Source organism: Filicampus tigris, chromosome 14 (assembly GCF_054856515.1).
Source record: "Filicampus tigris isolate MCC_2025a chromosome 14, RoL_Ftig_1.0, whole genome shotgun sequence".
NCBI classification, from domain to species: Eukaryota; Metazoa; Chordata; class Actinopteri; order Syngnathiformes; family Syngnathidae; genus Filicampus; species Filicampus tigris.
Window position 1 is genome coordinate 22,429,100 of NC_141230.1, and position 27,732 is coordinate 22,456,831.

Genomic DNA, 27,732 nt, shown 5'->3' on the forward strand with positions numbered 1-27,732 from the left:
TGTTTAAGATGAACTACTTAATCCAATTTTATAATTGAGTTGTGACGCTGAAATAAAATTCAAATTTCAGAATTGCAAAATTGTACCAATATGCAAATTGCTGAAATCAGTGCGCTCAATGAGGACATTGCCCTGTTTTCGAACAAGAATTGCTCAAATGTTAACAGTAGGTATGCTAAGATATAGAAGAACAGTATTCTGAGAACAGAGAGCCAATTTTTGGAATGAGCTGAACAATTTAAAGTTAGACTGGTTTAATTTCAGAAGGACAAATAATAATTTAAAAATATATCACCTGGTGCACAATCAAGCAGTTTTGCGCTGAAGCAGCATTTTTTTTTTCTTTTCTTTTTGTACTCCATACTTTAAAAACTATGGTGAAGAACGATTGGCCAATAGAAGCCACATATTGATTTTGCCATCAACAAATTGTAAACCATCCAGTAGCGGGAAAAGATTGGCCCGTTTAGTTGGAGAATTGATGCTTTGGCACTTGCAGAGAACGTATCGTCACAACGCAGCAAATAACACGGCAATAAAGAAGACGGGAACGCTTCCCTCATTGCAAAGTGCTCTATTAGCTTTTATGATTGATACGACCGCGCACACACACACGAGCTTGGCAAGGCCACATTTAAGTGAACATTTGTCCCGACGCACGCTGTGTTGTGAAAAGGGGTCATTTGGAGATCGGTCGCCATCCGCCGGTCCATCTTCCACCCCTGCAGGAGCTTTTGATTTAGCGATGAAAAGGTGCCGATGTCTGCTCCCTAGACACGGTGGGGACTCGAGCCGGTTAAACAAATCAAACAATTCCAAGCGTTCTGAGCATAAAAAGAGGACATCAACAAAGCGCGATCATGCACAACTGCATCAAATGTGAAGATATCTTGGTTGGTGTTTCCGCTGTAAGGCAATTTAAAAAGTGGGTGATCGCCTTGGTAAAGAAAAAAAAAATCAACATGACAAAAGTACTTACACTGTACTAAAGAAAATTTGCTGGTGTAAAAAAGTGTACTGATTTAACGCAAAGGGAAGGTAAAAAAAAGGATGTTTCAGATTCTGACATCATTTACAGGGATTGAAAAAGTAACTGGCCGCTTTTGACGGAGTAAGGAGTACACAGCACAGATATCTGCTTTGAAATGCAGAGAAGAAAAGTAATCGTCAGAAAAATGAAATAGTTAAGTATTCATACATGGAAATCTACTCGAGTACAGTAACAAAGTGGTTTGTACGCTGTTACTTCCCACCACTACACAGCATTAACTTACTTTGTAAGTCAAAGTATTCCTGTAGTGAACAGTGTGAATCGAAAACGATTCGACTCGAACATAAAGAGATTTATAGAAATATGGTGTTGCGAATCGATATTTGTCTTTCTTATTTATTGTGAGAAATCATTAGGGTGATTTTGCAGTCCCCAAGAAGTAGCTCTCGGTTTCAAAATGGTTGGTGACCCTCGGGTTACTTTCACTGGGGACTTGCTTGAATTTCAATTCAACTTCATCGCAGTGTATTCCAGTTATCCTCTGCATTTGCAGAATGAGGCCTTGCGCTTTTATCTCTCGGCCTCGTGAGGGCGCACGACATACACTGGCCTTTCCAACGCATGACTCATCAGTGTCAGTACAAACTCAGGGAGAACAATCGTCAAGTAACCTTGAGGTTAATGGGAAATATTCTTTCACAAAACGCGCAAGCAAGACGTCCCTCCACTATGAAAACATCGCGAACGTTTGGAAAACCAGGACACACGACATGGAACAAAACAAGAAGCTAATACAGGAGAGAGTGCGAAGAACGTGGAGGAAAGAGAGGAAAGGAGAGGGGACAGCGGGAAGAATGACAGGATGGGAGCATCATCGCCACCCCTCTCAGTCCCGAGTGAGCAATGTTGGAAAAAACGTTGAGAGGTCGCACTTTCATGTTGTAAAGAGGAAGCTGCAGAAGAGGCGTGACTCTCGGAGAATCTGTGACAGATGTGTTACAAGTACGCTAAATAAACAACCGTCGTGTTCTCACAATCGTATACACTCACAACATGGCAGCTAGGCCAGCTGAAGATCCACGGTTTTCAAAGCAACAGTCTAACTGATTCGGTTAAAAGCACCAATCTATTATGGCCTGTTTTTCTTCCGCTTCACCTCTCTCCTCTCCTGCTTGGATGATCGAATCTGCTGCTGTTGCTGTGGAGGATTCCGCACCAGCCGACCGGCCAGGTCCTGTGGAAGAACTACGTACTTTCCCATCTCATTAAGTTGACTCTCTTAACTTGTCTTGAATAGCACCATGCCATGTGATAAAGTTGCCCACTCGGTATCCACTGCAGTCGGGTTATTCAGGCAGGAGGATCTCTCCGTCCATCTATTAATCTCAAGATTTCTTCCTTCTTCCCTAATGAGGTTTTGATTAGGGAATGCCACCAATTTTTGCCACCTGTGGGCCCTTTGAGACTCTTCGGAGCTATCCAAAACACTGGTAAACTTGACTTAATCGCACCATCGGCCAGACAACTCACAACCACATTCACACCGCCTGGCTGGAAGTCAGGCAAGTACTAAGACAAATGGTTGCAAATGGCTGCACCGACTTGTTAGAAGCACAGATATGCATTCACTTCTGATAGGCGGCGCATTGTTCATTGGAGTTGTTGACACAGTCAGTGGGGTTAGAGGATATTTGTCTCGGCCAAAATTTCCACTGCGTGCGCCGAATGCCACTGATCCACACGCTAACTGACAACTACAGTAAATATACTGACTGAAGTGCTGCATCCACGAGTGAAAATGTTTCCACACTGAGCCCCGCGCTTCAGGAAGTAGAATCCACAAGCCTTGGTCAACCCCCTAGCTCCACCCTCGGTTGTTATGGTAATGAAAGCTATACTTGACATTGTTTCCAAAGTAGAGCACGACCCCCCCCAACCAAAAAAAAGTGCTGTAGGGAAACTTCTCTTTTGGTGTTTAGCTCAGGCCTTTCTTTTACACTGTCTCAATCACCACAGTCATGTATCATTACATACTGTACATTGCACACTTGTTATTGCTTGGAAAAATCAGCAACTCTGTGAAACCGATGCAGCGATGGTGACAAAAAGGCCAGGATAGCCTGTCTGGGCACAGATGAGCTCATTGTTGGGACAGGGATTTCCACATTTCCATGTCAGAGTGCCCTGTGACACGCAGCTCTCAAACGAGAAGAGAGCGGAAAGTGGGGGCCACAGGACACACGCTTTGGAACATGAACAGATGCACAAAGCCAATGAAGCAGCGAGAAAATAAACCGGCATTTATCCAGCACATTGGGGGGGAAACAGCCGTGAAACAAAGTCTTATTGTCACTTGAGTCGCTCACAAGCAGACGTTGCAAGGCCATGCGTAAAATGCTGTGCAATCAAAACACACCCGGCGCAGAGAACACAAGCGGCATTTTGGCGAGTCAAGAATTTGCCGCCATTCTCCGCCCACAAATGATGATGAAATCTAAAATTGTCACGTTTAGGGGGTGTTTGTTTTGGTAAACATGGCAGGTGGAGCCAAGTGGAGGGAAGCAGGAACGATGAATGGAGTAAAGGTGATTTGAAATAAAGGAAATTTAACAACACAATGAAAACAAATGAAAAGGATTGCAGGGTAAAAAACAAAACCATAATTGCTGAAGTCCTAAAACAACTGGAACACAAATTGAGAAAAAAACAAAACGAGCGGACACATCATCACAGTCAACCAAATAAGAACGGGGATGTAAATACACACACACAACGAGGTACACTTGGCGGGAGCTGATTGCTTAAGACAAGGAGCAGGGCTGACGAAAACAGGTGGAGGCAAAGACATAATGAGTGCACTGGGAAGGCATCAACAGGAAAACAACACGTAAGATGAAGCAACAAAACTAAATCCAATCAAAACAAATTGCAGAAAGTTAAAGACATATTCCCATTTGGTTGCAAGACAATTTGGGTTTTGAAGGAGCTCTGGAAATTGCCTGCTTCAAACCAACACGGCCGACTTCCTGTGACTTTTCCCTCATGGATTCTTGAGACTGAACCAAAGTTCACGCTATTCGATCAGAATTGCTTCAAGGTCTGAATTTTCCCAAACCAGGCCAAATCTATGGGGAGAGCCTCCAAAATGATGTATTTGGAGATGCATTTGACTTTACAGTAAAGACAACAAAGAGGACAACAAAGCAATTTGGCACCTCGCGCTCAGTCCCTAATGAGCACATAGTTTACAAACGCAGACGAGCACGGGCTAAACTGGAGTGGTTGGTCTTACATGAACAACACGACAAGCAAGTACACAAGGACGACTCGCCTCTGTCAGTAGGGCAAGGCCTGCAGGTTGCCGTGGCGACCGAGCCCCTCCCTTTGGCTCGCGGGGGAGGTGTTTTGAAAGTTCACAGCATGTTCGTGCTTGTGCGTGAGGAGGGAGGGAGAGACAGAGAGGGAGAGGGAGAGGGAGAGACCGAGACCGAGACCGAGACCGAGACCGAGTGGGGCGTGGGTGCCGAGCTAAGTCACTCGCAAAGTTCACTCGTCCTCACTACAGGAGCTCCTCGCGTCGGTCCACTGACCACACCACCTGTGCAGCCATGGAAGAAGAGCCCCCCCGCGCGGACGTGTCCCACCCCGAGACCAGCAGCGTGACGGGCAGTAGCCACACCGTGCCGGAGCCCGAGAACGCCGAGCTTCTCATCCCGAGCTTCAGCCCGTCCTCCGGCCAGCCCTCGCCCACCCAGACCGGCACCCTGGCCCGGCTGGGTTTGAAGAGTCCCCCCAGCCCCTCGGCCGCCGTCCCGGGGAGCCCGGTGGACCGCGGCCAGGTGAGCGCCATCACCGTGGTGGCCCTGCTGGACAAGCTGGTCAACATGATGGAAGCCGTGCAGGACAACCAGCAGCGCATGGAGCAGAAGCAGGCCGACCTGGAGGGCGCCGTGCGGCTGGTGCAGGGCGACGTGAGCCGCCTGTCCAAGACGCACGTGGGCACCTCCAACAGCGTGTGCAAGCTGCTGGAGCGCTCGCGCAAAGTCAGCGGCCACCTGAAGGAGGTGCGTGAGCGCTTGGACAAGCAGGCGGTGCAGGTGAAGAAGCTGGAGGCCAACCACAGCCACCTGCTCAAGAGGAACCACTTCAAAGTGCTCATCTTCCAGGTGAGAGTCCACAGACTGAAATCGCCCTTCGTTGAGCTGCCTCCATTTGTAAACTATTTGCATCCTCATTAGCGGGGAAAGTCTACCAGCCTGTTTGTCAATCTTACAAAGCAGACAAATATTCTAGTTTCAAAAAGTCTAATCACTCTACTAATTAATGGCACTGGCATAGTTAAATGAGCAAAGGTAGATTATTTGTCAATTTCCTTGGGGGTCCCAATTCAGTGCCATTAGATATTTGCGGGACGGGAGTTGGGAATCACTGGCCTGAAAGGCTTCTCACGGAGACAAAACTGTCTTATCCCGCGGTTGCGCCTCTTTGCATTGACATTTGCCTGCAGTGGCAGGTGTTTTTGTATTCCCTGCGAGTGTAACTCGGCACTGACGTGAAACAAATTGCTTGCGAGCGCCATTTCACGTCCTTCGGAGCTGTTCAAAACTTGTCGAGCAGGAACCTGTAGAGCTGAACTGACTAATGAGTGCGACAATCGTCTCAAACACACCGATGACTAAAACAATATTTACAGTGTTTGGTTGTTGTATAGCGGTAAAGCCTCGCAGTTGGTGGGGGACTTAGACCGAGCCCTGCCACGACTGGTGGAAAAACAACGAATTGACACCCTCCCATTAATTCAATGTAGCCGTATTTTATGCCATAACTATACCATAAAATATGAAGCCAAAACAGTGTATTCGCCTCGTCTTGAAACATTCCCTTAAAAAAATCTATCGCAATGCAGATGATTTGATTTTAGGGAAAAAAAACAGCAGAATCACTTGAGTAAGACTCTCTGTTAGCTTCCACTAACAACCCAGGCAAAACGGAGCTCCTCCCCAACATACTAAGAAGTTAGTCTCTCAGTCGAGATGTATCACTTCAGCACAATTCCTTTAGACCAATTCCTACCTTTTAATTTGTCAGAAATTTGGAGCCATTTTATGGTTTTCTCAAAGAAGCACAGAAAATGAAGAACTGAAATTTGAATCTGTACACATAAACTCTCTGAAAAGGTACGCAGGTCTCAGCGGAGGGTAAGAAGAAGGGTGTGTCTGGGAATGGAGCGGCGCGGGATAATAGAGGGCTCTCGGGCTCGGGCCGGATCCGCTTTCACCCCCGCAGCTATTCAGACGGACAGACAGTTGGCTTTCAGACGGCTTTGCCGTTCGGCGTAACTCGAGACAGCTGCTGAAAAAGGAACAAATATCCTCGCAGAACATGCTGTACTTCACCAAGCCAAGATCTTGATCAACCGTGCTAAAGATGACGAGGAGGTCCTCAAAGGGGAGCGTTTTATAGTAAACTCACCTGACTACAAATAGCGGGGTCCCATGTGCCTGTCCACCCATCAAGTTCGAAATTAAACCAAGAGCTGCTCTGAAATTCCCTTCATTTATACAAGACTGCCCCCGAACCAAGTTTCTGCACTCATGACATGGAAGGTGGGCCATCCGAAGATCAGCAAATTTCAAGCTGCTGCACAAAAGCACGTTCATTTCGGGGTTACCAGCTTCTGACTCAGCACATACTCGAATGATCAACCAAGTTGTCGATGTGAAGGCCAGGGTGGAATTTGTGTTTGTCCATGCGTCTGCTGCATGCGCCGCATCCTGTACATAAAGCCACTAACAGATGAAGCGTAATTCGGTGGCTCGGCGATGAAACTCTGCCTCCACAAATACAATTGAATGACTTGAATTACTTGTGGGCGTTTCCCCTTATAGAGTTCAACTTTGCGCAAGTGCTATTCATCTGCAGTCTGGACGCTGAGTGGTTTAGTTGTTCATCTCGGAACCTTTTTGAAATGAAAAATGGTGCCTTCCTTTAAGATTTGTGAGGGATTAACATGACCACTCGACCAAACGTTTTGGGTGCACTTAAACATACCTGCATGAGCTCCCATTTTTTCCCCCCATGAATAAATGTGTGCGGTTTGAGCAAGTGCACACAAGTGCATGCCCAGGAAGGGAAGCGGGACAGTGTTGACACAGCCGGAGCCACTGAGAGCTCTTAACCATCTTGGTTATCTGGTTTCCCAGGTACCAAGGCTGTGTTGTTCAGGTGCAGCAGGTGCCAAGAGCCGAACACTCCAGTTTGTTTTGTTTGCTGGCGGCCAAGGATCAATTTGATTGAATTCAGAAGGGAGCGACCGGTCCTTTTGAGTGACTCATGTTGGTTGGCTTTCAATTTGTGGCTGAATTCCACCTGGTTACTGGATAGCAGAGGTGGGCAAACCTTTGTGCTCAAGGTCTCGTTTGAGTTTGAAAACGGACAGATGGCTCAGGGCGTTCGTGTGGTTGCTGAGGTCAAATAGAGCTGGTAAAATGCGCATGCAAAAGAAGGTCATTGTTCATATGGCATGATAAATCATTTTCGTTTCCGAATGATATCAATTTTGCTATGATTACATAATGAATATTTTCTAAACCGGTTAAATGTGTGACTCAATGATTTTATTATTTATTTTGAAAATCAATCAGTTAATCAAGTCAAGTAACCAATTATATAGTGACATAAATGAACCGAAAAACTATATATATATATATATATATATATATATATATATATATATATATATATATATATATATATATATATCATGTTAAACAATTAAAATGACTTATTTTATGACTTCAATGATTCCTTTTCTCTATGTTAATAATTTATTACTTGTAATACAAATGATAATTAACTAATTACTTTTAAAATGAATAAAACTACATGCAGATGCATTTTATAATGTTATTATTACTGAACAATTAAAAAATTATTGAATGAGATAATTGAAAAAATGTACACACAAATTTAAAAGCACATGAATAAAAGTAAATGGCAATATTTTTGCAACATGTCATATGATTCTTGATAATACAAATATTCAGTGAGCCGGATGAAAGAACACAGTGGACTGTATACTTTGAGACTTCTCGCAGCCCTGCTGTGTAAGATTGTTTTGGGAGAAGAATGAATTCATGCTGAGGAAACCTCGACTGTCTGACCAATTAGTGCCGCACTGCTAATAGACACTTATGGTGAGACAGTACATTTATTAAAAGAGTGTGTTGATGAGCTTTGTAGGCCAGGTGTGTGGGTGGGTGTGTGTGTGTGTGTGGGTGTGTTTGTGTGTGTGTGTGTGTGTGTTGGGTGGCATGTGTGAGCGTGCAATTGTGCGTGTTACCCAATCGCTATGATCCTGCTGTTTTGGGTCAGGCGTATGCAGTTACGAGCTGTAAATGAGGCTCGGCAAGCCTTAGGGTGAAGATTTAAGCTAAGGTTGTAGTTTGTTCATCTCCAGTTTGCCGCTCAGCTTGTATTACTGATGTTTTTAGTTGACAAACTGTTTCCAGCTCTGCTTGTCGAGTCACGTGTCCTGAAAGGCACACCTGATTTTGATAGTGCCTATTTGCTTGGATGAGGGGTTCCAATGTGTGGCCCGTGGGCTAAAACTGGCCGAACGGGGGGGTCCAATCTGGCCCGTGGGGATGGAAAACACAAATTGCTTTTTTTTTCTCAATAAAATAAAAATTAAATTGCTAATTTTGTCCACTGAACGGCACACACTGACGACCACTTAAATGACATCTTACACGACACTCTGAAATTGGCTGCTACTCAGGACTTGACACCTGATATTGATGCTCTTGTGAAAGCTAAAAGAAGCAAAGTTCCAAGAGCAAAGTAAGCCTTTTTCAACCTTTTTCAATTAAATGCGATCGCTAGGAACATTAGTAAGCCCAAAAATATATTACATGATTGAATTGATCTAAATACAATCAGAATGTGGTAAAACCGCAGAAGTGCTTATTTACTACTACTTCTACTTCTCTTCTCTGTGTTGTGATGTTATGTAAGAGCAGAAACAAAAGATAGAGCTAACCATGCTAGTTAGCCAATTATTTGCCTCGATAACAAGTCGATAGTAATTATTCCATGAACATGCTAAATGTTGCAGGTGGTTGCAAACGTTCTTTTCAGGACAGCGTTATGGTAATCTATTGTTACCTTGAATTTGTCTTATGGGTCGATGGGGGACGCTCTCGTGAATGTGTTGTCGGAGTATTGCCTCTAATGGCAGCCACTCTTTGTAAGCACGGTTTGGATATCCTTGCCTTACCAAGTTGCAGTATCTGGAAAAACTCCCTAAAACTTTTTTTTAACAAGTTGTAGCGCTCACACAACCGCGGGAGGGGAAGGGGTAGTGTCACTTTGCCCGTGGCCACTCGTAATTCACGTGACACAGAACCACCCCCCTAAAACCGAGTGACTTCAATCCGTGTGACAAGTGGATGGGCCATTGTGAGGGGTTCACTTGTCCTGAAGCGAAATGCAAACACAAGTGACACGCTACCACTACTTTGAAATTCCCTCGCCGCATTTATGCCCGCTGGGGCCCTCGCTCTGCAAAATGGATCGAGAACACTCGTCACCCTGTACGTGCCCGCTGAGGTGGAAACACAGAGGGCCCCAGTGTATGTGGAAACCAGCACCGGTGCGCTGTTGACTGCGCTCGGTCAAAATGACAATGCCCTCTGTTGCTTTACTGCATTCTCTTACATAATGAGGACTAATGAGGGCCTTAATTAGTGCCGCTCATCCTTTTATTGTTAGATTTTTTTGGGGGAGGGTTTGGTTTTGTTGGTGCTGGTGCTACAAACACATGCAGCTAATATAAAAAGTCTATACAACCCTGTTTGTTTCTGGTTTTAGCAGTTTTCCAAAATGCACCAAAAAGCAAAACAATCTTGCCCTGCCTTTGTATTTTGCACAGTCTCTTTTATTTTCACTCTTAGAAAACCATGTCTTCAAATTCTGCTTCATTCATAACCTGTGTCTCCTGGTCCCAAAATCATTGCTGTTACCACACCCGTTTTTTTTAAACGCTTCACTTTGGGTTGCTTTGACAAGATTAGACTCGAAAGGTGAACAAGGTGCAAATGAGTCACTGATTAAATTGCGATGAAATGACTTTCTTGCATTTGACACTGATTAACGCTTAGACACACATGACACGTTTTTGAAATGAATCCGTTTTGGAGAGCAGTTGTCTCCAAATTGGCTTAACAAACTTGACCATCTAGAGGACGTACAAGTCGTAAAGAAGGTTTCTGGAGGTGAACCTACCCCTCTGTTCTACGGGGACCAATGGGCCTTCGTTACTGTGATGACCCGAGCTAGGATGTTGCGACACTGGAGAGTCTGAAAAGAAAGCAGAGAAAGACAGACATTTTCCCTCATGGAATTCATGATTCAACACCAAGCCACCAAATGACACTTTGTCAATAAGTCCCTTATCAGAATTTAACACAGATTTTTCCTCCCTCCCCCCTCCTTTACGTTTTCTTTTCATCTGTGAAAACGGGGCGCTGTAAAAGGCGACCCGCTGCACTCCGGTTCTAAATTCCCTTGTTGGTCTTTCATTTTTGATGTTTCTCAGACGGTTGGGGTCTGTTCCATTTGGTTGAACCCTGCGTGGTACAATGACAATAACGCTATTCTGATTCTGATGACAGTGTGAGCTAATGCTAATATGGATTAACGATTAAGATTTGCTTACCGACGGGCTTTGACAACATGATCGCACTTGATAATCGTGAATATTTGTCCAGCCTGGTTGCCAGAGAAAATTGAGGTGGAGCGGTGTATTATGCAAATTATCGGAATTATCATGACACAATTACAGACATTCCGTGGGGGCTTGCTCACAGACACTTTTGGGGAGATAAGCAGCTCACACAAGATTGACTTGGTTATTTAATTTCACACTTGTTGGGGGGTAAGGTGCTCCAGAGAGAAGCTGTGTGATGTGCCTCAACTAGTGATCATGCCACTCTCTTCAAAACATTCAGTGCATTGGCTCAACACAGAGGCTAGCCCTTTGTTAGCAAGTGGTTGCCGATCTTGGGGGAAACTCTCATGGGAACGTCCCAAAACAGGACTTGCATTACAAAAAATGTGCCCCACTTCCACCTCACTGAGGTTTGCTAAAAAAAATGACTGTAATTACAGTTTGAGCGATGCTATCAAAGGGTATACTTTTTTATCAAAGGTTTGAATAAAGCTAACTCACAATTGTATGTTTACCTTTTCATCAGTCATTGAAACTTGACCAAACAGGGGTGCAAACAGGTGTGTTCACCACCACCTGCAGCGCTTTTGCAGTTGGATGAGTCAAAGCTAAGACGTGCCGTCATAAAGTCCAACATCCATGCAAACTCTCAAATGTGCCATAACTGAAATCTTTACGAGTAGCAGCCAATATATTTCAAGCAAATAATGAGTCAGATACTGACTGTTGTTAGATTATGACTCAGTGGCTTGTTGATTAACCCTCCTGTTACATTCATTTCTTTGGAACAGCAAAAATGTTGCTATTTGACCAAGGTATGTATAATTAGGAAAAAATATTTCCTGAGTATACCGTAAGAAATTCATATTATGCACTATTTACAAACAATATTGTACCTATAAAAATAGAACAAAATAGAGGTTGAAATTGAAAATGTGGCATTCTGATAATGTCCCACATTTAAAAGGACAACTAGACAAAGTTGCATATACAAAGATAAGGAGGGCTTCGCTCTTCAAACAAGACACCAAGTATTCATCCTCTGGTCTCTGGAACTGCCAAGGCGACATACTGTGCATATTCTAAATGTTGAGCCAGTCAACACGATAATGACACGAGGCTTGAATGTGTCAATTACACGGTTGACATTTTGGCACTTTGGTGTTTTCATGAACGATCTTGCGATCTCGTGATATCGTAAGTACGACCACAAACATGCTTTGGTTCAGGTACATAATAAAAGAAAAAATCACTCTTAATGTTTAAAAATCACTCTTAATTTTGTGTGTGTATTTGCTAACTCAATTTGGGTGATGACATTCTGCGTTTCATTGCACCCTTAGAAAAATGTTTATAATTTAGGGGTCCTGACCATGAACCCACTCAATAACCCCCCCTGGCAAGTTGAAAAACGTTTTAACCCTGACACTGATTTCACAGATTTAAACAAAACTGGGTGGATGCATCAACGATAACAGGACACAAAAAATAGTCTCCATGACCCATGCTTGAAATTGAATGAAAATCGTCCATTTTGCTTCGAAACAGCCATTTTGGGTGAATCAAAGCCTCCTACTTCGACTTGAACAAGGGAATTCGCCCCAATCAGAAGCTCACGTGTGAACTGATCAGTAAACAAGAACCCATTCAGCAGTTGTTGTTTTTTTTACACTGTCATCTGCTGATGAACATTCTGCACTTTGGGCTTTGTGACAAATATGCATGCAAATCTCACATCCAAATGCTCCTAACAGGGCCATGACATCCAAGACAGGAAAAGAGAACACAAAAAGCATTTTAGTTCTCATTTCCATTTAGGGAAGGCCACCCAAATAAAACATGTCAGATAACTTGATGACTTCCCGGGTTTATCTGTGAACGCTCTTATGCAACAGCCTCTTCATGCGGTAAACATGGGGCCAATTTGTGGCGGCCTTATCAAAAATGTGCTGCCTGCAAACAATGCTACTGATTATATTCAGTGATTTGAATGGTACTGACGCTATCACTTGAGGCGGATTGAAAGAAAAGAGCCATAAGTAATTGGCAAAAACACAATAACAGGAAATGTCAAGGAATGTCTTTATTGTTCTTTTTTTTTTTTAATCCATCGTGCAGAATCTTTGCATTGCTTGGACCGTTGACTTCATGAACGTTTTACAGGACATTTAGAATCAGATTATTCCATTTCCTTTCCCCCTCTTGCCCTTTCTTTCCAACTGTTGGAAGTATGTTGGGATGACCTTGAAAAAGACTTCCTGCACCGTGAACAGGATACAAGTACATGACATACACTGTGCTGATAGGACAGATTTTCTCAATCACTTGAGGTCAAGTCCGCTTTTCACTGGACAGATATGTAAGCACATTGTTGTTACATTTATTTATTAAATTTAAAACAGCTCCCAGGTACATTTATTTATTAAATTTAAAACAGCTCCCAGGTGTCTTAATAATATACAAGATCTCTAACTTTCTTCAGTTAAAATATAAAAAGGATAAAGAATCCAAAGGCTGAATTAGGGATTTACGACGAAGTGAGGACTACTCAATCTTGTCAACACTTAGCAACTTTCCCCCCCAAATTTCCCCAAAAGGTGAATAGCAAGTTCGCCGTGGTCAGCCTCAGCCACCTACTGTATTTAAGGTTTTGTTGATGATTTGACAGTCAACCATGCAAGACGCTACAACGCTACCCCGTGAATCATCTCCACCGTCCACCTCCAACCATGAGTTCTGCCAGAGCACGTTTGTTTGCCTGTCCCCGTGGCTGTTGGGGAATTCTGCTACAAACAAAACAAAGTGTGAGTTATCCGTCTGCTCTCTGTCAATTGCGGATTAAGACAACAATGAAGTGTGAGCATCCCGGACCTGGAATTTGTGGATTACGGATTATTAAGGCCCTGATAGACCAAACCGACGCCGGAGGTCGTGAAGCATTGTGGCATCGCTGTCTGATTGGTGTAGTGGCCACTGTCGTAGTGTCGTAACCCGTCTGTAAGCGTCTTGGGGGCGTTTACGTATGTTGAATCGGCGTCGCCAGTCGTGACATTTGGTCACTCTGATTGGCTGTTAGATAGCAAATCAGCGCTTGGAGCACCAACGGGATGTGACAAATGCGGATAAACAGTGAGCATGCCTTTGCTGCCCTCATTTTTTTACAAGTATAAGAGCGAGGGTTGACAACGTAAGTATTTCACAATACCGTGTCAAAAACGTGAGGGTTTACTTTGCGTGGTAGTTCATCGTGAGCGAAGAATGTAGCCGAATGCATTGTTTACGTTGTTATAATCCGCCCCCGGCCAATAACTTTCCGGTTGGATTTTTCTAACAATGAGAAATAGTGACTACCGCCGCCGATGGTATGGAATGGTCTTACATCTTTTCCATGCGCAGAAGGTACTTTAATGGTCTGTCGTTGCGGTGTGTTCCTCCAGCGTGACGTGCCGACAGCCGGCCGGACGCCACAGGGGGTAAACTCAGGGGGTCTGTCGCTGTTGGTGTACGTCGTTTTGGTGTATCAGGGCCTTTACATGACTTTAGCCCACGACAAATTCCTAATTTCCAAAGTCTCACCATCTCAACTGTGAAGTAAACTGCTCTGTGTCTGAGTATTGAAGTGAAGATGTAAAAGTTGATATTGAAGTTATGATGGAGGTTTGGTGTGGAGCATTTGGGTCCTAGGCCGCCTGGTGTCATTTCCATAATCCCCCTTTCAAGTATGGATTGTGAGGGAGTGCCTCTTTCACGCCACTGTCACTTATTCTATTTCAATAACTGAGTTGGTTCCTAACCTGAAAATCTGGCTTCCTGTTGTTTTTTCTGTAGTGTAATCCGTGACATCAACAAGGTGTGTCCTTTTACTGTTTTCTTTTGTGGTTACATTGCAATACTCCGGCATGAGTTCCTTGTGCCCAACTGCCCATTTGATAATGTTTTTATTAGATTCTACCATAGGCATCTTATAGTCAAATGATTTTTTTTTTTAAATCCCCATAATCGCACAATCCATAAGCACAAACTGTAGTAGTGACTCCTTACACACCCATTTACCGTATAGAAATACAGTATATTATACTCCATATTCCAGGGTCATATTCAGTCAAAAAGGAACAAGTTCATTCCATTTGATTCAACTCTGTCCTGTCCTGTCCTGCCCCGCCCTGATGTGTTCGGTTTGAATGCTATAAGAAATGAAGACTTACATAAGCGTTTTGCTCACTTGGCTTAACTTGCTATTCGCGCAAACGACACTTCTGCATCAAAAATCTTGCCGTGCATTACATAACGAGTGGGGCTGGGGAACAACAAACTTGTTGTCACATGAAATTATCTTTGTTGTTTGGTTTCATTCCAAAATGATGTACATTTCTCTTTGATCAGTGTTTCTAAAAACGTCCGATGTTCAACGTGTCTGGTCATTAATACGCAGAGACAAAATAGGCAGGCATTGCCATGTCACATCACATCTCATTCTGAGTGGCTGATGAGTATTTGTTTAGAGGGTCAATTAAAATGCTGAATTTCCAGTGCCAGACTACCATGGTAACTGCAGATTACCAACCTGTGCACAACAATACACTATAGACATAAAATAGCAGTGCAAAGCAAACAGTAACAACGTTAAAATACTGCACAAGTAACACATGTTTTCCCATTAACTCACTAACCTAAATGTATATATTTATTATTTAAATAATGAATGCAATACTTTGTGTCAAATACTATTATATTGTTAACAGTACTGATGGATTGATAAATGAATTCATGAAAATTATCCTTACAGTCCTTTGAAAGCCGCTCTATAAATGCAAATTACCCATGAGTAAAACAACGCATTTCTTTCATATTATTCATTGTTCTTCTGCGTAACCTGTAACAATGCAAAACATTCCAGCAACATTGATCGTCAAGTACTGCACTAAAGGGATTGTTAAGCAAACTGGTCAAGTCATTTCTTTTCTCTTTCTGAAAGCGTGTTACTCTGATAATAAGCAGGCACTTAATTGTAGCCTACTTGCGCTTCTGTATAAACTGCATTGTGATGTAAAAATGGGACAAACCTTGGTTGGGTCAATAAGAAAATGTGAATGTTTCATTCAGTATGTTTATTACATAGGTTGAGCCTTTATTTGAAGGATGCTATTTGTTTTAAATGTGTCATTCTATTCCTGTGCCCTGCGACTGGCTGGCGACCAGTTCGGGGTGTAGTCTGCCTTCGCCCATTGACGGCTGGGATAGGCTCCAGCAACTCCCCGCGACCCTATATAGGATAAGCGGTTTGGAAGATGACATGACATGACATGACATTCTATTCCTTTATTTAATGAAAGCAGTATGACCTCTAACCCAATTTTGGACAAATATTGCATTTCATTTTCATTTCATTCATGGTGGTCTTATCATGGCATAACAGTTATTATAGTATATGGGACATTCAAAATTAGTGATCACACTATTTCCATGACTGCAGAAAGCAAACGGGTGAAGCAATATACTTAATGAGACACGATCAATGTCAGGGGTTTCATTGTTGTCTTTTGACACGATTGATTTTGCTTAGTCGTTTACGGTAGCTGCAGAATACAGAGGATATATGAACCAAGAGACTTCCACGTAATCTGGTCCATCCAGTCTTTGAGTAGGGGTTAATAACACCCCGTGAAAAGCGCATTGCACGCTATCTTAAGAACCGTTGGCATCCTGTCACTTGAAGCATGCACTCCTAGAATGTCTTGCGAGCTGCCCGGCATTCTTGGGAAGGCACTCATTCTTACACGCACCGACAACTATTTCTTTAGCTTTGATGACCGTACTTGTCTCACCTTGTGGGAAATGAGTTTTTGCATACACCGATGGACAGACCGACATGGAGATACTAAATGTTCAATTGACACGCTGGAGGTTCATGATTCCACAGTGATATTGATCTAGATTTACATCCAGATCAACTGAAACAACCACCAGTCCCCTATTCAGTCAGGTCTTCTATTTTTTTTTAAAAAAGGTACATGAGCATTTTGTAATCATCTTTGTTTTTCATTTTGTTCTGGACAGGAAGACAATGAGGTACCCTCCAGTGTGTTGGTCAAAGATTCACTCAAGACTCCACAACCAAGCCAATATGACGCAGAGTCCACTCAGCGTAACATTTCCGTCGCCAGCTCCGTTGACGGTCTCCAGACCATCAGCCTGTCCTCGGACGAGGATCTCTCAATTGAGAGAGCGGAAGGAGAAGGGCTGGAGTACGGGGCAGCAGGAGGAAGTTCCCACATGTTTGAGCGAAGGTCTGACAAGTTCAAGCGTTCCAGTCTGAAGAAGGTCGACAGCATCAAGAAGGCCTTCTCGCGCCAGAGCATCGAGAAGAAGATGGCCCAGATCACCACCAAGATTGTGCCACCGGAAAAGCGCGAAAAGATCATAAATGCCCTCAGTCCCACCCATCCCAAGAGCCCTTCTGCTAAAAGCTCCACATTCAAGGTGTCTCCCATGACGTTCAACGTCAAGAAAGTCAGAGATGGCGAGGTTCCTTCGCAAGACCTGGCCTCTGGGGAAGAGGCCCACGTGGAAATTGCCCCGCTGGAATGCTTAGCCGGAGATATCGCATTGGACCAGGAAGCTGCACAGAAGAGTCAACAAATGCTGAGCCAGTCCACTGCGGACGGCGTGAAGGCGGAGCTGGCAATCAACGGAGACACCCCGAGCATCCAGTGTGAAATAAATGGCAATCGTTCCGCTGGTCTCGCCGTCCCCGAGCGTGACGACGACGTTGGCGAGGATAAGGATGACGAGGAAGATGAAGAAGCAGACGAGGCCCGCAATAATGAAGAGAAACAGTCCATGACAGCAGCTACGGAAACAGTTGCTGTCAAGCAAATGTCTTAATTACTGCTCTTTGTTTTCCTACATTCACCCAGTAGGAGTCGAATGTTTCTCTTTAGTAAACAGTAGTGCAGTTGGTCCAAATGTACTTCTTTGGACCAACAGCACTATCCTTTTTAGACAGGGCTTGGACGCCATTTTGTGGCGGAAGTTACAGGAAGAGTGAAAAAGGGACACGGTGAATTTGTGAATCGCAAGCTGAGAATAGGTGGGGATTTAACATAGTAGAAGCAGAAGTAGAAGAAGCTAGGATAACTGTTTGTCTGGTGACTGCTGACCATCATGGTTGCAAAATAGTCTTGTCATTTCTACTGAGGTGAATGAACATGGCTGATAAATTGTGTCTACCAATAGCCCAAGTTTCAGGTCGCTTTCGATTGGGTATCGTTGCACTTCACAATCACGGAATCCGCGCATCGGACTCTTCTCGTAAATATTGAGAAGGTTTAACGTTTATGATGGTCGTCAGGCCAGACCACAGAATAATCGATCAGGATAATCTTTAGAGACATCAGATAGCTGGACCTTCGCTGACTTTGATCAGAACATATCTTGAAATCTGCCCGTTTATCGGAATGTTAATGTTGAAATGTGGTAACCGAGGCTTCTTGAAAACAGTGCCACCCGCTGGTGCTCACAACTTGGACAGCAGCGCATCTATCTCCTAGGCACTGGTCCAGGTATCTCCCTCTTGCTGGGCTCGTCTGTCACTGGACTGAAAAACAGCCTTTGTTCTGGCCTCTTTTTCCCCCAATCTGAAAACGAGTAAATCTTTGGCAACAAAACTATTGAGGTAGTATGTTGCCAGGTTATGCAAGAGCAGGAATGGGGATCCAGGGGTTGCTTTTCAAGACTGTTTATGCTGTTTTCTAGGGAATATGTGCCCAATTTTACACTACTGGTCTCAAGACCTAACTATCCAGGTATCTATGCAGTACCGTTACATGCCGGTAATATAGTACCACAGCTAAATATTAGTTGTCAATTTGCAACACAGTTGAATGTTGTAATCACACACTGACACTTGAGCACCTAAAATAGAATATTGACAAAACAAAGTACTGTATATATGTATTGAGTGATGATTTGCTACTGGGTGGATTCAAATGTTTAGTGCTTCTTTTTTTTTTACTTTCTTTTTTTTTTACCTTATCTGTTAACTGACTGCCTCCCCTGCGGTGACATGCAACAGCATACTCCTGCAGCGTCTGCAACGTGCACAAGCTGGTATGAGTAATTGCACTCCTGAAGGAATGGATTCCTGTGATTTTGGGAGATAAGACCAATAGTAAAACATGGCTTTTTCCCCCCACTCTTCTCTTCTGCAGGGTTATTTGAAGAAGAACATTTTGCAAACATTTTATATTACCTTGTCGAGGTTAAACACAAAAAACACACATATTCCTTTTAGTTTTACTCTAGCTCCCATGCAAGTTAAAAAAATAAACAGAGAGGATATATTATGGAAATTTGACTTGGTGTACAAATAGTTGTGAAATGACACAAGAAAAGTCATTATTTTGCTAGCGACCTACTGTACTTCTGAAAATGTGTCTCTTTTTACATAGCATCTGGCTAAGTTGTTGATGTGCAGGTGGGAGGGAATTCGTATTTGGCGAAGTGTCTGCTGCATGACAAAGTGTATTTCCGTAAAGTGATGCCTCTACTGGAGAAAATACAATCAAATCTTTATGGCTGCTCTCTTTCTTGGGTTCGTGGGCTATGTTTAAATTAGCCATTGGTGGCTTTGCGCAATTCATTTGCAGTCCGAACAGGGAGAGGTGAGCTTTCTGCTCTGGAGGAAGGCTCTAAAAGTCACTAAATCTGTTACCTGTCACTTTTTGCGAAAAATAGTTAAAGAGACACTTGGATGAGCTTAACACTGGCACTTATATAATAGGTTTGCATGTAAAACTGACATCCTGTAAAATGCCCACCGCAAAAGACTCTGTAGTGATTTAAGGGCTTTTTTTGTGATTAGGTTTACGACAAATTTCCCCGCCCCTTTTTTGGGCGTGGCTTATGTTATGTTTTTGGTCTCAGCTGTCTACGTCACGGGAGGGAGCCAAGCGTGGTAATATTTCTCGCTTTGTCAGTTGTCTAAAACGGAGACCGATCGCCACCAAAATGCAAATGCACATTACTACTCTTGTCCACTTCAACCTGTGAAAGTATCAAAGTGTTCTGCACAATAGTTTGGATTTATTGACATAAAACGTGATCTCATGGTGATCACCTCCACAAAATCAAAAATACCGCGGCGATCGCTTCTCCACTTACACAGGCTGAAGCGGACAAGAGCATGAATGCGCACACGAACCCCGACTGGTTTATATTTCGCACATTTAGCGACACTAAACTCGTGTCAACTCTCGGGAGGCGGACGGCAACTGGCGGTGGCCAAGCAATCAGGCAAGCATGGATCTTTATCCCCTCCCCCTTCCCTGCCCTCCCCAGCTAATAGTAGGATAACAGTAGCAACAACTAGCTTCTGGCCGTTAAAACAAAAGGCGTTAGCACCACAACATTAGCACCTTACTGTCCGCGCAGCGTGTGGAGGTGATCATGAGCCTGTGTCTTCGTGTCGCGTGCTCATGTTCAGCAAACAAAAAGTTATCAGCGAGGAGGCTGACTGCACAGCCGACAGTTTTGGCTGTTGCGTTCCACGGCGTGTTGTCGGTCGAAAAACTATGGCCATTCCTCATCCAAATAAATGTGCACGTCCACTCATTCCCACTTCAGTCTCTGTAAATATCCCGACTGGTGTTAAATACCTCGCTCGTCCTAACCGTGACCTGCAAAGAAGCATTTTTTTTTTTTAAGCAAAGAAGCAGTGTGCTCATTCTCACTTGCACATTTCCTCATTCTCATAAATCAGGCACGGAGAAGTTAATCCTTTTGATATGTTGAAGTGGTCATCAGTAAGGATGTCCACATACATTTTGGTGCCAATTGATCACCGTTTTTGAACGTTATAAGCAATGAAAGAACAATGATTTCCAATGGAGGGTTTGTAATCGGTTCCACCAGTGACTCCGACCGAACAAGGATAGAACGGTAGGGGGCGCGGCCATTCTCCTCATTAACAAGAGGCGTTATTCATGGAGTCACTTATTTCCTAATCTCTCCCAAATTTATTGATGAAATAGAAAACGACAACTCTTTCTATTTTCCTGATCAAAAAATATATAAAATGAACTTGCTAGTGAAATCATGGCCATCCCGCCCCCTCCGTCCCTAGTTTAAGGTGTTTGAAAAGTGGCTTAGTTGGCAGCAGTGAGTAGTCCTCACTTTGCTGTAATGTCCTTGCTCCGCCCCCACTTCTAATGGTAATGAAAGTGTGAGACAGAACCACCCACCCAAAACAAAGCAAGTTCAACCAGCATCTGACGAGGGGATGTTAAATGTGCTGTAATTCTTTATCCTTTATATATTTTAACCGAAAAATGTCTGAACTTTTACTAAGACACTTGAGAACTGTTTTCATTTGTGAAAAAAATGCACAGTATGTCTCCTTCAATCTGTATTTCTCTGTTTGCTCATCTGATATTGAATGGGATCAAATAAAGTTAGACGTTTAGCAACACACTTTATTATCCTTTTTTCTATTGAATATAATTATAGTTAAGCATGGTATGCCTTTTGTTCCTTCTTAGAATGATGATTCAATTAAGATGTAACACTCTTCTCTGTACAACTGGTGCGGTCCAGTGGTTTGAATCTTACAGGAAGTAAGATATTCTCTGCTTCTCAATCTTGATTTAACTTTGCTGTCATTGCTTTCGTTTAAAGCAGAAAAGTATCCATTTTTATGTATGTTGCCCTCCCATTGGTCTGGAAACAAGACTTCCTAATATTTGTTTTGAACGTATTCAGTTGTAATACGGTTGTGGTCTTGCTTTTCTACCTTCACTGGACAGTAGTTAAGCAAGTGGGAAACCACATCAACCAAAGATGTTTCCCTCACACCAGCAGTGTGCTCACTCTTGTTGCTAACATCTTGTTAACATGCAAGAATTTTCTTTCAAACTTTAGCGTTGTTTGTATCAATAAATAAATAAAACACGCAGCTTGCATTTGTCATCTTTGCACACTTTTCAGGTCAATTGAAAGGCATTGCTTTTCATTGTCAGGGATCAGACTGGCAAAAAATAATCATGCAGCATTCCTTAGCGTCACAACAGGCACTGACAAGTTTGATTACTAAAGAAACTATTTCATATCCCTTGAAGTTGGTCATGACTCATGTCTTAATTAAGTTTAGCAAATTGTACGTGACTACTGGTGAACAGGCACGCCTTTCCGCAACCCAACCCAGCACACTCCTATATGGATGGACATGTCTATCATAACAGGACGCATGAAAATTTTCAATGGTGCAGCGACTGAAATTGAACAGGAAGTCGGCCATTTTGTTTGGAAACAGCCGAAGCTTGTCGTATTTTAATGATTTACTTCTACTAGGGAATTCAACCAAATGAGCCCAAATCTGAAGCAGTTATACGATACATTTGGGTGAGGCTAAATCATGAAAGAATTTGTCGTAAGTCATCCAATGTTAGCATTATTAATGGCTATAAGTTTATTTTTTTTGCCAGCGCCATTTAATGTAGAATTCGTCATGGAAAAGAGATGAGCTTCGTCGCTAAGTTTAGTTTTTATTTGCATTGTATATTCACTGCAGGTACAAAAATATCAGTGCTTGTCTCCCTCCTGCGTCCACATCACGACAGCGCCTCCTGTATATGCTGAACAATTCTCCCAAAGGATATTTCGTCTTCCACGGAATACTACGTGTTCATAATTATCCCCGTATTGGTCTTCCACAGAGTACTCCGTGTTTATTCACACGTATTATTATATTTTGTGCGGCTTGCACAGGCCAGTATAACCATATAAAGTGGGCTCTACTCGAAGGTTTAACGTCTTGTCACGGTGGCCGAGAGGTTAAGGCGTTGGACTCGAAATCCAATGGGGTTTCCCCGCACAGGTTCGAATCCTGTTCGTGACGTGCCTACCTTTTATGACGCGTTGTGTATTACACTTTCATATTTTTAACGTATGTTGCTTGTTAAACGGACCAGGTGCACATTTTCTCGTTTAACACAAGTGAACGAGTAATTAAGTGACCGTTTACCTTGTGCCGACACCATGTATTTTGCTGTGGTTGGTTGAAATTCGGATCATTGAGTAAGAACCAACTACATCAGTAGGTAAGAACCAACTACATCATTGTTTTTGTTATTTTTTTTTTTTTACAAAGAAAACTCAGTACCATCAATTTGTAATGCAACGTTTGCGCAATGAAACATCCTGAAACTCTGTAACCAAAGTGACATTGAGTCTGTCGATTGGACACGAGGAGAAAAATGTATTTCGAAACCTACGTCCCCCCCCCCCCTGAATGAGGACAATGGAACATGCCAAAGCATATAAATACCCGGCAGCGCTGTGTGACGTACGACGTCCTGAGGCATAGTGGAAGCATGGCTGTCTGTGGCTATCAAAAACTTGCTTAGCTGTCCAGCTGCGAATTTTGTACACATTTATCTTGTAATGAGAACTTACCAAGGCTAGTTATTTCGAACTACTGTCAACTTTAACCGGCTGCTCAGTTATAGAGACACATACCGGTTAGATACACTATCTTAACACAACTGCGCGGTTTGCTTACACTCAGAAAAGGCAACACAAAGGAAATGCGGTTTGTTAGTGTTGAGAAAATTGTAAATTATAAATTTCATTTTTTTTAAATGACGAGGCTTTAAAATCCATTCAAGCTCAACAACGAGCCTAAACTGCAACCATTTTTTGACTCAGGACTTGGGGGTTTTCAGCCCGGTCGTTACATTCTCAATGTAGTACGGCGATTGCGTTGCTAAACATTATTAACGAACTCTTGATCTTGTCGACTTACTATTTTTATGTTATTTTTTTTATTTAAACCCTCTAATATATGACCAAACCAACTGTCATTGACGCCAACCATGAAAAGAAACCCGATTCGGAAAATGAAAGAAAGTAGCTAACAACGAGCTAACTGTCGTTGTAGCCAGAAAGCGGCTAGTTAGCATTAGCAGCCGAGTTATCGCCGTTATAGTTAGAAGGTGGTGTTCCTTTCGTGTCGCTCTTGTGACCAACGTGTGTGATTAAACCCCAAATAGGTAATTGTGTACATAAACGAGCGCTGTGAGTGCTTCGGCGTTTCCCAAGCTAATATGCTGGCCGGGCTCCTGCTAACGTAGCTGGGCAAGTCTTCTGTGGTGCTTGCTCGTTCGCTTGCTTGGGTGGCATCGACACGGACAATGGCAGCGCCCTCGACCGAGGCGGTGTTTTTGATTAAAGACGTCAAGCCCGGCTCGAAAAACCTCAATATTGTTTTCATCGTTTTGGAAATAGGTAAGTGTTCAAAGTGTTAGCCCGTGCGGTGGCTCTTCAATGTCCTTTGCTTGGACCGCGTGTGCTCTTAAAGGGACAGGCGCATTTTTGTCATGCATAGTGTTGAACAGGGAGTCCCAGGTCCTCATTTTATGACGCTTAGTTCCCACGGTGGTAGCGTAACTCGAATTTGTTCGGAAGGTAAGCATACGTGAGTAGAGAATGATGCAGTAAACATTTGTATGAAAATCTATTCAAGGCCTTGAATGTGAAACCACCCTGTCTTACCCCGCGTCGTAGTCTTTTACGAACGTACGGTTAGGCAGTAGTATACAGTGTTTGTATAAGCATAACTTGTAGGCTGGAAGTGTAACTAACCAACACTAAAGCAGTAGTAACGTTATAATTACAGTACCTATGGGAAAACAAATGTAACGCAATCAAATAAACAGTGATAGTGCGTTCTTGTGCCTCTTGATGAACCTTTTTATGCCACCTTGCACTACAAAAATTAATACTACATTACATTTGTTTAAAAAAAAAACACCAGTAGATCTAGAATATAAAACAAACAAAAAACGTGTGTGGAGTGTGCTCTCTTGTGGTTAAGTGCCATGATGTTGCTGTGCAGACCATTTGTCACTTGTAACCTCAAACTGTATGTAGAGTAACTATTTGAATGAAAAACACTTGTCGGTCAATTAGTCTAACACATCTGAAAAACTCAAACTTAAAAGAGAGTATGATGCGATGGCCTTAAAACCACAAATCCCCTCCCCCCGTTATGATTTTGTTGAACTAGGACGAGTGACCAAGACCAAAGACGGTCACGAAGTGCGGTCGTGCAAGGTGGCGGACAAGAGCGGCAGCATCGCCATCTCCGTTTGGGACGAGCTGGGCAGTCTCATTCAACCGGGTGACATTATCAAACTCACCAGAGGGTAAGCGAGGAACCATTGGGTCACAAAATGCTTCAAAATGAAATGTAAACGCGTGGCTTCTGTGTTTAGCTATGCGTCCATATGGAAAGGCTGCCTGACACTTTACACTGGACGAGGTGGCGATTTGCAGAAGATCGGCGAGTGAGTAGCAGCAATCATCCACAAAGCAATGTTGGGGGAACACGGAAAAGAAAAACAATCATGTGATTAGTTGTTTCTATGCTTTTGAAAGCCCAGGAAAAGACTTTTTTTTTTTTTTGACATTAGTAATGTTACAAGAGACAAAAATTTGAAGTAATATTGCAAGAGTATGTACATTTTGGTGATTAGTCGTAATGGTAATTTAGGTATTTGTGAGACAGTATTTGAGATTGAAGTAATATGAGCTTCAAGTTGTCTATTTTTATAACGCATTGTTTATTTTGTGTGATAAAAATGGTAAATATGAGACTTTAACTTGTCATACTTTGATAAATGTGTATTGTTTCTTTCCAGAGACTGGCTTGTTTTTTTTTTTTTTTTGTTTTTTTTCAGTCAAGTCCAACTCGTCCGTTTGCAATAGTGTATTGGACTGTTGACATTTTAACACATTGTCAGGATATGTAAACATAGTGGATAATTAAGCTATTTGAGGCTTAACACATCCTTTGTTTGTATGCGTATCCGTTTTCGACTGCACGCCAACTGCAAACTTTGTCTTGTCTTGACTGCTTCTTTCAGGGCCCACATTGAAAGAAGCCTGTCTTTGACAGTTTTTCTGCCTTTTGAATGGGCCATTTTAAACGCGTGTTTCCTTGTCCCTTCCAGATTTTGCATGGTCTATTCGGAAGTGCCCAATTTCAGCGAGGCAAATCCGGAGCTGCTCGCTCAAACAAACCAGCAAAACAAGTCGGTGAGTGATTGCGATCCAGCTCGTCGCAGAGTAAACACAGCAGGCTTGAAATTGAATTGGCCTTGGAGGGGTTACAAGTGCTATACTCAGAAATTGTACTGTTGGAAATATATTAAATTAAAAAAAAAAAAAAAAAAAAAATCGTCAAGCTATTGCGAGCAGGACACCAGTCCACAAACGTATACAGTTATGTATTGTCCTCCTATAAGGTGTCCAGTGTTGGTGTTAAATTGATAAATTGATACAGAAAATAACTTGTGGCCATGATGCAGATGATTTGAAAGGTGACATTTTGTCTGTCTTACTCATTTTAATATATTACTTTCTATAATGTGTTTGTTTTATGTAAAGCTGTACAAATGAACTTGCCTTGCCTTTGGCCAACAGGGGAAACCTGACCAGAATCCGAGGGGAAACTCTCCACCCAATCAGAATTCAGGTACACCAGCTGCCCCAGGTAGGTAGTGGAGCATTTCACGTTATATGGCTTCTACATTGTTGTCATACAACAACATAAAGGAGCTATTTTTTTCACAACTTTGTCTTAATATCACAAGGATCAATAGCTGCACTCCTTGACACCAATTCCTATTGTCCTATTAGCCAGGACTTTGGCGTCATCTTGTAACGTCTTAGGAAAAAAGCACACAAATATGCTGAGAGAATAATTGAAGGGAAACAACAACAACAACTGCTGATCCTTCTCTCGCCTCACAGGTAATGGCTCCATGACGCCATTTTCCAATAACAACAACAGCGGCAACAGCGGCGGTCCTGCACCGGGCGGCGCCCGCGACTCTGCGTTTGGGCGGCCAAATGGTCGGTCGCCCGGGAACGGAGCGGCGCAGTCTTCAGCGGCTGGGACCCCGTCTGCCGCCGCCAAGTCATCAGTTAGCATTAGCAACGGCAGGGACCCGCGACGTGCCAAAAGATGAACTGGGGAGAGGGGCGGGGGCTCTCCACATCAACCCCCTTTTAACCACGCTTCAGTTCAACTCAGTATCGACTGCTGTCACAGTCACATGTAGAGTAGCCGCATCGCTCTTTTAACACAGATGAGATTGTGTCCTTAATTGCTTGCAAGTCTCCGGTTGCACTGTTGAGCTCCTACAGTCTACTCGATCCCCCTTGAGGAATCGACGAAATGTTACCATAAGCCCCCCCCTCCATCCCTGTAGAATTCTGCCGTATTATACACCCTACTTGAGCACTCGGTGCACTTTCTTCGCCATTTCCTAGTGAGGAACATGTTCACTGTCACAAAAAGCAAAGCAGACTTGTGTAAATGGCGCCTCAGATTGACAGCATTACCGAACGTCATCCGAATTGATAGCCAAGGGGGCATTGTTAGTTGTGGAGGGTCACAAAGGGCAGGTTCATTTGGTAGACTTTTTTTTTGTTTTTTTTTTTTTTTGTATTTGTTTTGTTTTTTGTCCCCCCCCCCTGTGTTAGTTTCTCGCTTTCCACAATTTTATCATCATATCAGTGGGACCACTTCAAGCTTGGCAAAGACAGTTCACCAAATAAATTTTACAACAGTTGTAAAACAAGATGGTGTATTTTTCTTTTTTTTTTTTTTTTTTTTAATGACACCAACTTCTGACAGGACATTTTCTTCCTGTAGAAGGCCCACAGTCACCTCAGTGAGTGTGTACTGTGTGAGCCAGTTCACTTTTAAGCAATGTACTACCTCAATGTTTCTACATATCCATTTGTTGCACCAAGCACCTCACAAATTCACTCATGGTGTTGCCCCATTTCTTCTCCCACACTGTGACTCATTTTTCATTCCAGTGACAAGTTTTATACCCTGAGTGCGTTAAGGCGGGATTTACAATGCTGCGTCTGCGTACAGTTTTTAAATTATTTTTATGCACTGCACGTCTCCCGTGCAACTGATACTGACGGAACAATATGG

General features: G+C 43.0%; 2 protein-coding genes, 1 long non-coding RNA gene and 1 other non-coding gene across 6 annotated transcripts in view; 3 read left to right on the top strand and 1 right to left on the bottom strand.

Annotated features, from left to right (window-relative positions):
* LOC147136867 (uncharacterized) overlaps nucleotides 1–18,866 on the bottom strand; it is a 92,501-nt gene extending 73,635 nt beyond the window's left edge. The window contains exons 1-2 of one of the 2 annotated variants that reach the window (XR_015089522.1): nucleotides 18,752–18,866; nucleotides 10,277–10,351 (exon numbers count right to left, since the gene is read on the bottom strand). This is a non-coding gene — a long non-coding RNA (uncharacterized LOC147136867). Of the gene's footprint in view, nucleotides 1–6,463; nucleotides 6,503–10,276; nucleotides 10,352–18,751 lie in introns of those variants that run through there. The other variant, XR_015089521.1, reaches the window with a different exon arrangement.
* Nucleotides 4,465–21,672, top strand: LOC147136868 (caveolae-associated protein 2-like). The gene is made up of 2 exons (XM_086051407.1): nucleotides 4,465–5,157; nucleotides 16,779–21,672. The coding sequence occupies exons 1-2, from the start codon at nucleotides 4,600–4,602 to the stop codon at nucleotides 17,604–17,606; spliced, it is 1,386 nt and encodes a 461-aa protein (XP_085907533.1). The 5' UTR covers nucleotides 4,465–4,599; the 3' UTR covers nucleotides 17,607–21,672.
* An 860-nt stretch (nucleotides 21,673–22,532) lies between these two features.
* trnas-cga (transfer RNA serine (anticodon CGA)) lies at nucleotides 22,533–22,614 on the top strand. The gene has a single exon. It is a non-coding gene; the product is annotated as a tRNA-Ser (tRNA).
* A 457-nt stretch (nucleotides 22,615–23,071) lies between these two features.
* On the top strand, nucleotides 23,072–27,364 carry nabp1a (nucleic acid binding protein 1a). 2 transcript variants are annotated; one of them, XM_086052431.1, is made up of 6 exons: nucleotides 23,072–24,002; nucleotides 24,784–24,922; nucleotides 24,992–25,063; nucleotides 25,730–25,814; nucleotides 26,202–26,271; nucleotides 26,532–27,364. In XM_086052431.1, exons 1-6 carry the CDS (start codon nucleotides 23,909–23,911, stop codon nucleotides 26,747–26,749), a joined length of 678 nt encoding a protein of 225 aa, XP_085908557.1. In that variant the 5' UTR covers nucleotides 23,072–23,908; the 3' UTR covers nucleotides 26,750–27,364. The 2 variants fall into 2 exon arrangements, with proteins under 2 accessions (XP_085908557.1, XP_085908558.1); XM_086052432.1 differs by having other exon boundaries at nucleotides 26,202–26,253.
* The last annotated feature ends 368 nt before the right edge of the window (nucleotides 27,365–27,732 follow it).

Excerpts from the sequence above, each read along its gene's own strand:
- LOC147136868 (XM_086051407.1), top strand. The coding sequence starts at position 4,600 with ATGGAAGAAGAGCCCCCCCGCGCGGACGTGTCCCACCCCGAGACCAGC. Across the intron at positions 5,158-16,778 it reads TCAAAGTGCTCATCTTCCAG|GAAGACAATGAGGTACCCTC; the intron begins GTGAGAGTCCAC and ends TGTTCTGGACAG.
- nabp1a (XM_086052431.1), top strand. The coding sequence starts at position 23,909 with ATGGCAGCGCCCTCGACCGAGGCGGTGTTTTTGATTAAAGACGTCAAG. Across the intron at positions 24,923-24,991 it reads ATTATCAAACTCACCAGAGG|CTATGCGTCCATATGGAAAG; the intron begins GTAAGCGAGGAA and ends TTCTGTGTTTAG. Across the intron at positions 25,815-26,201 it reads CAAACCAGCAAAACAAGTCG|GGGAAACCTGACCAGAATCC; the intron begins GTGAGTGATTGC and ends TTTGGCCAACAG.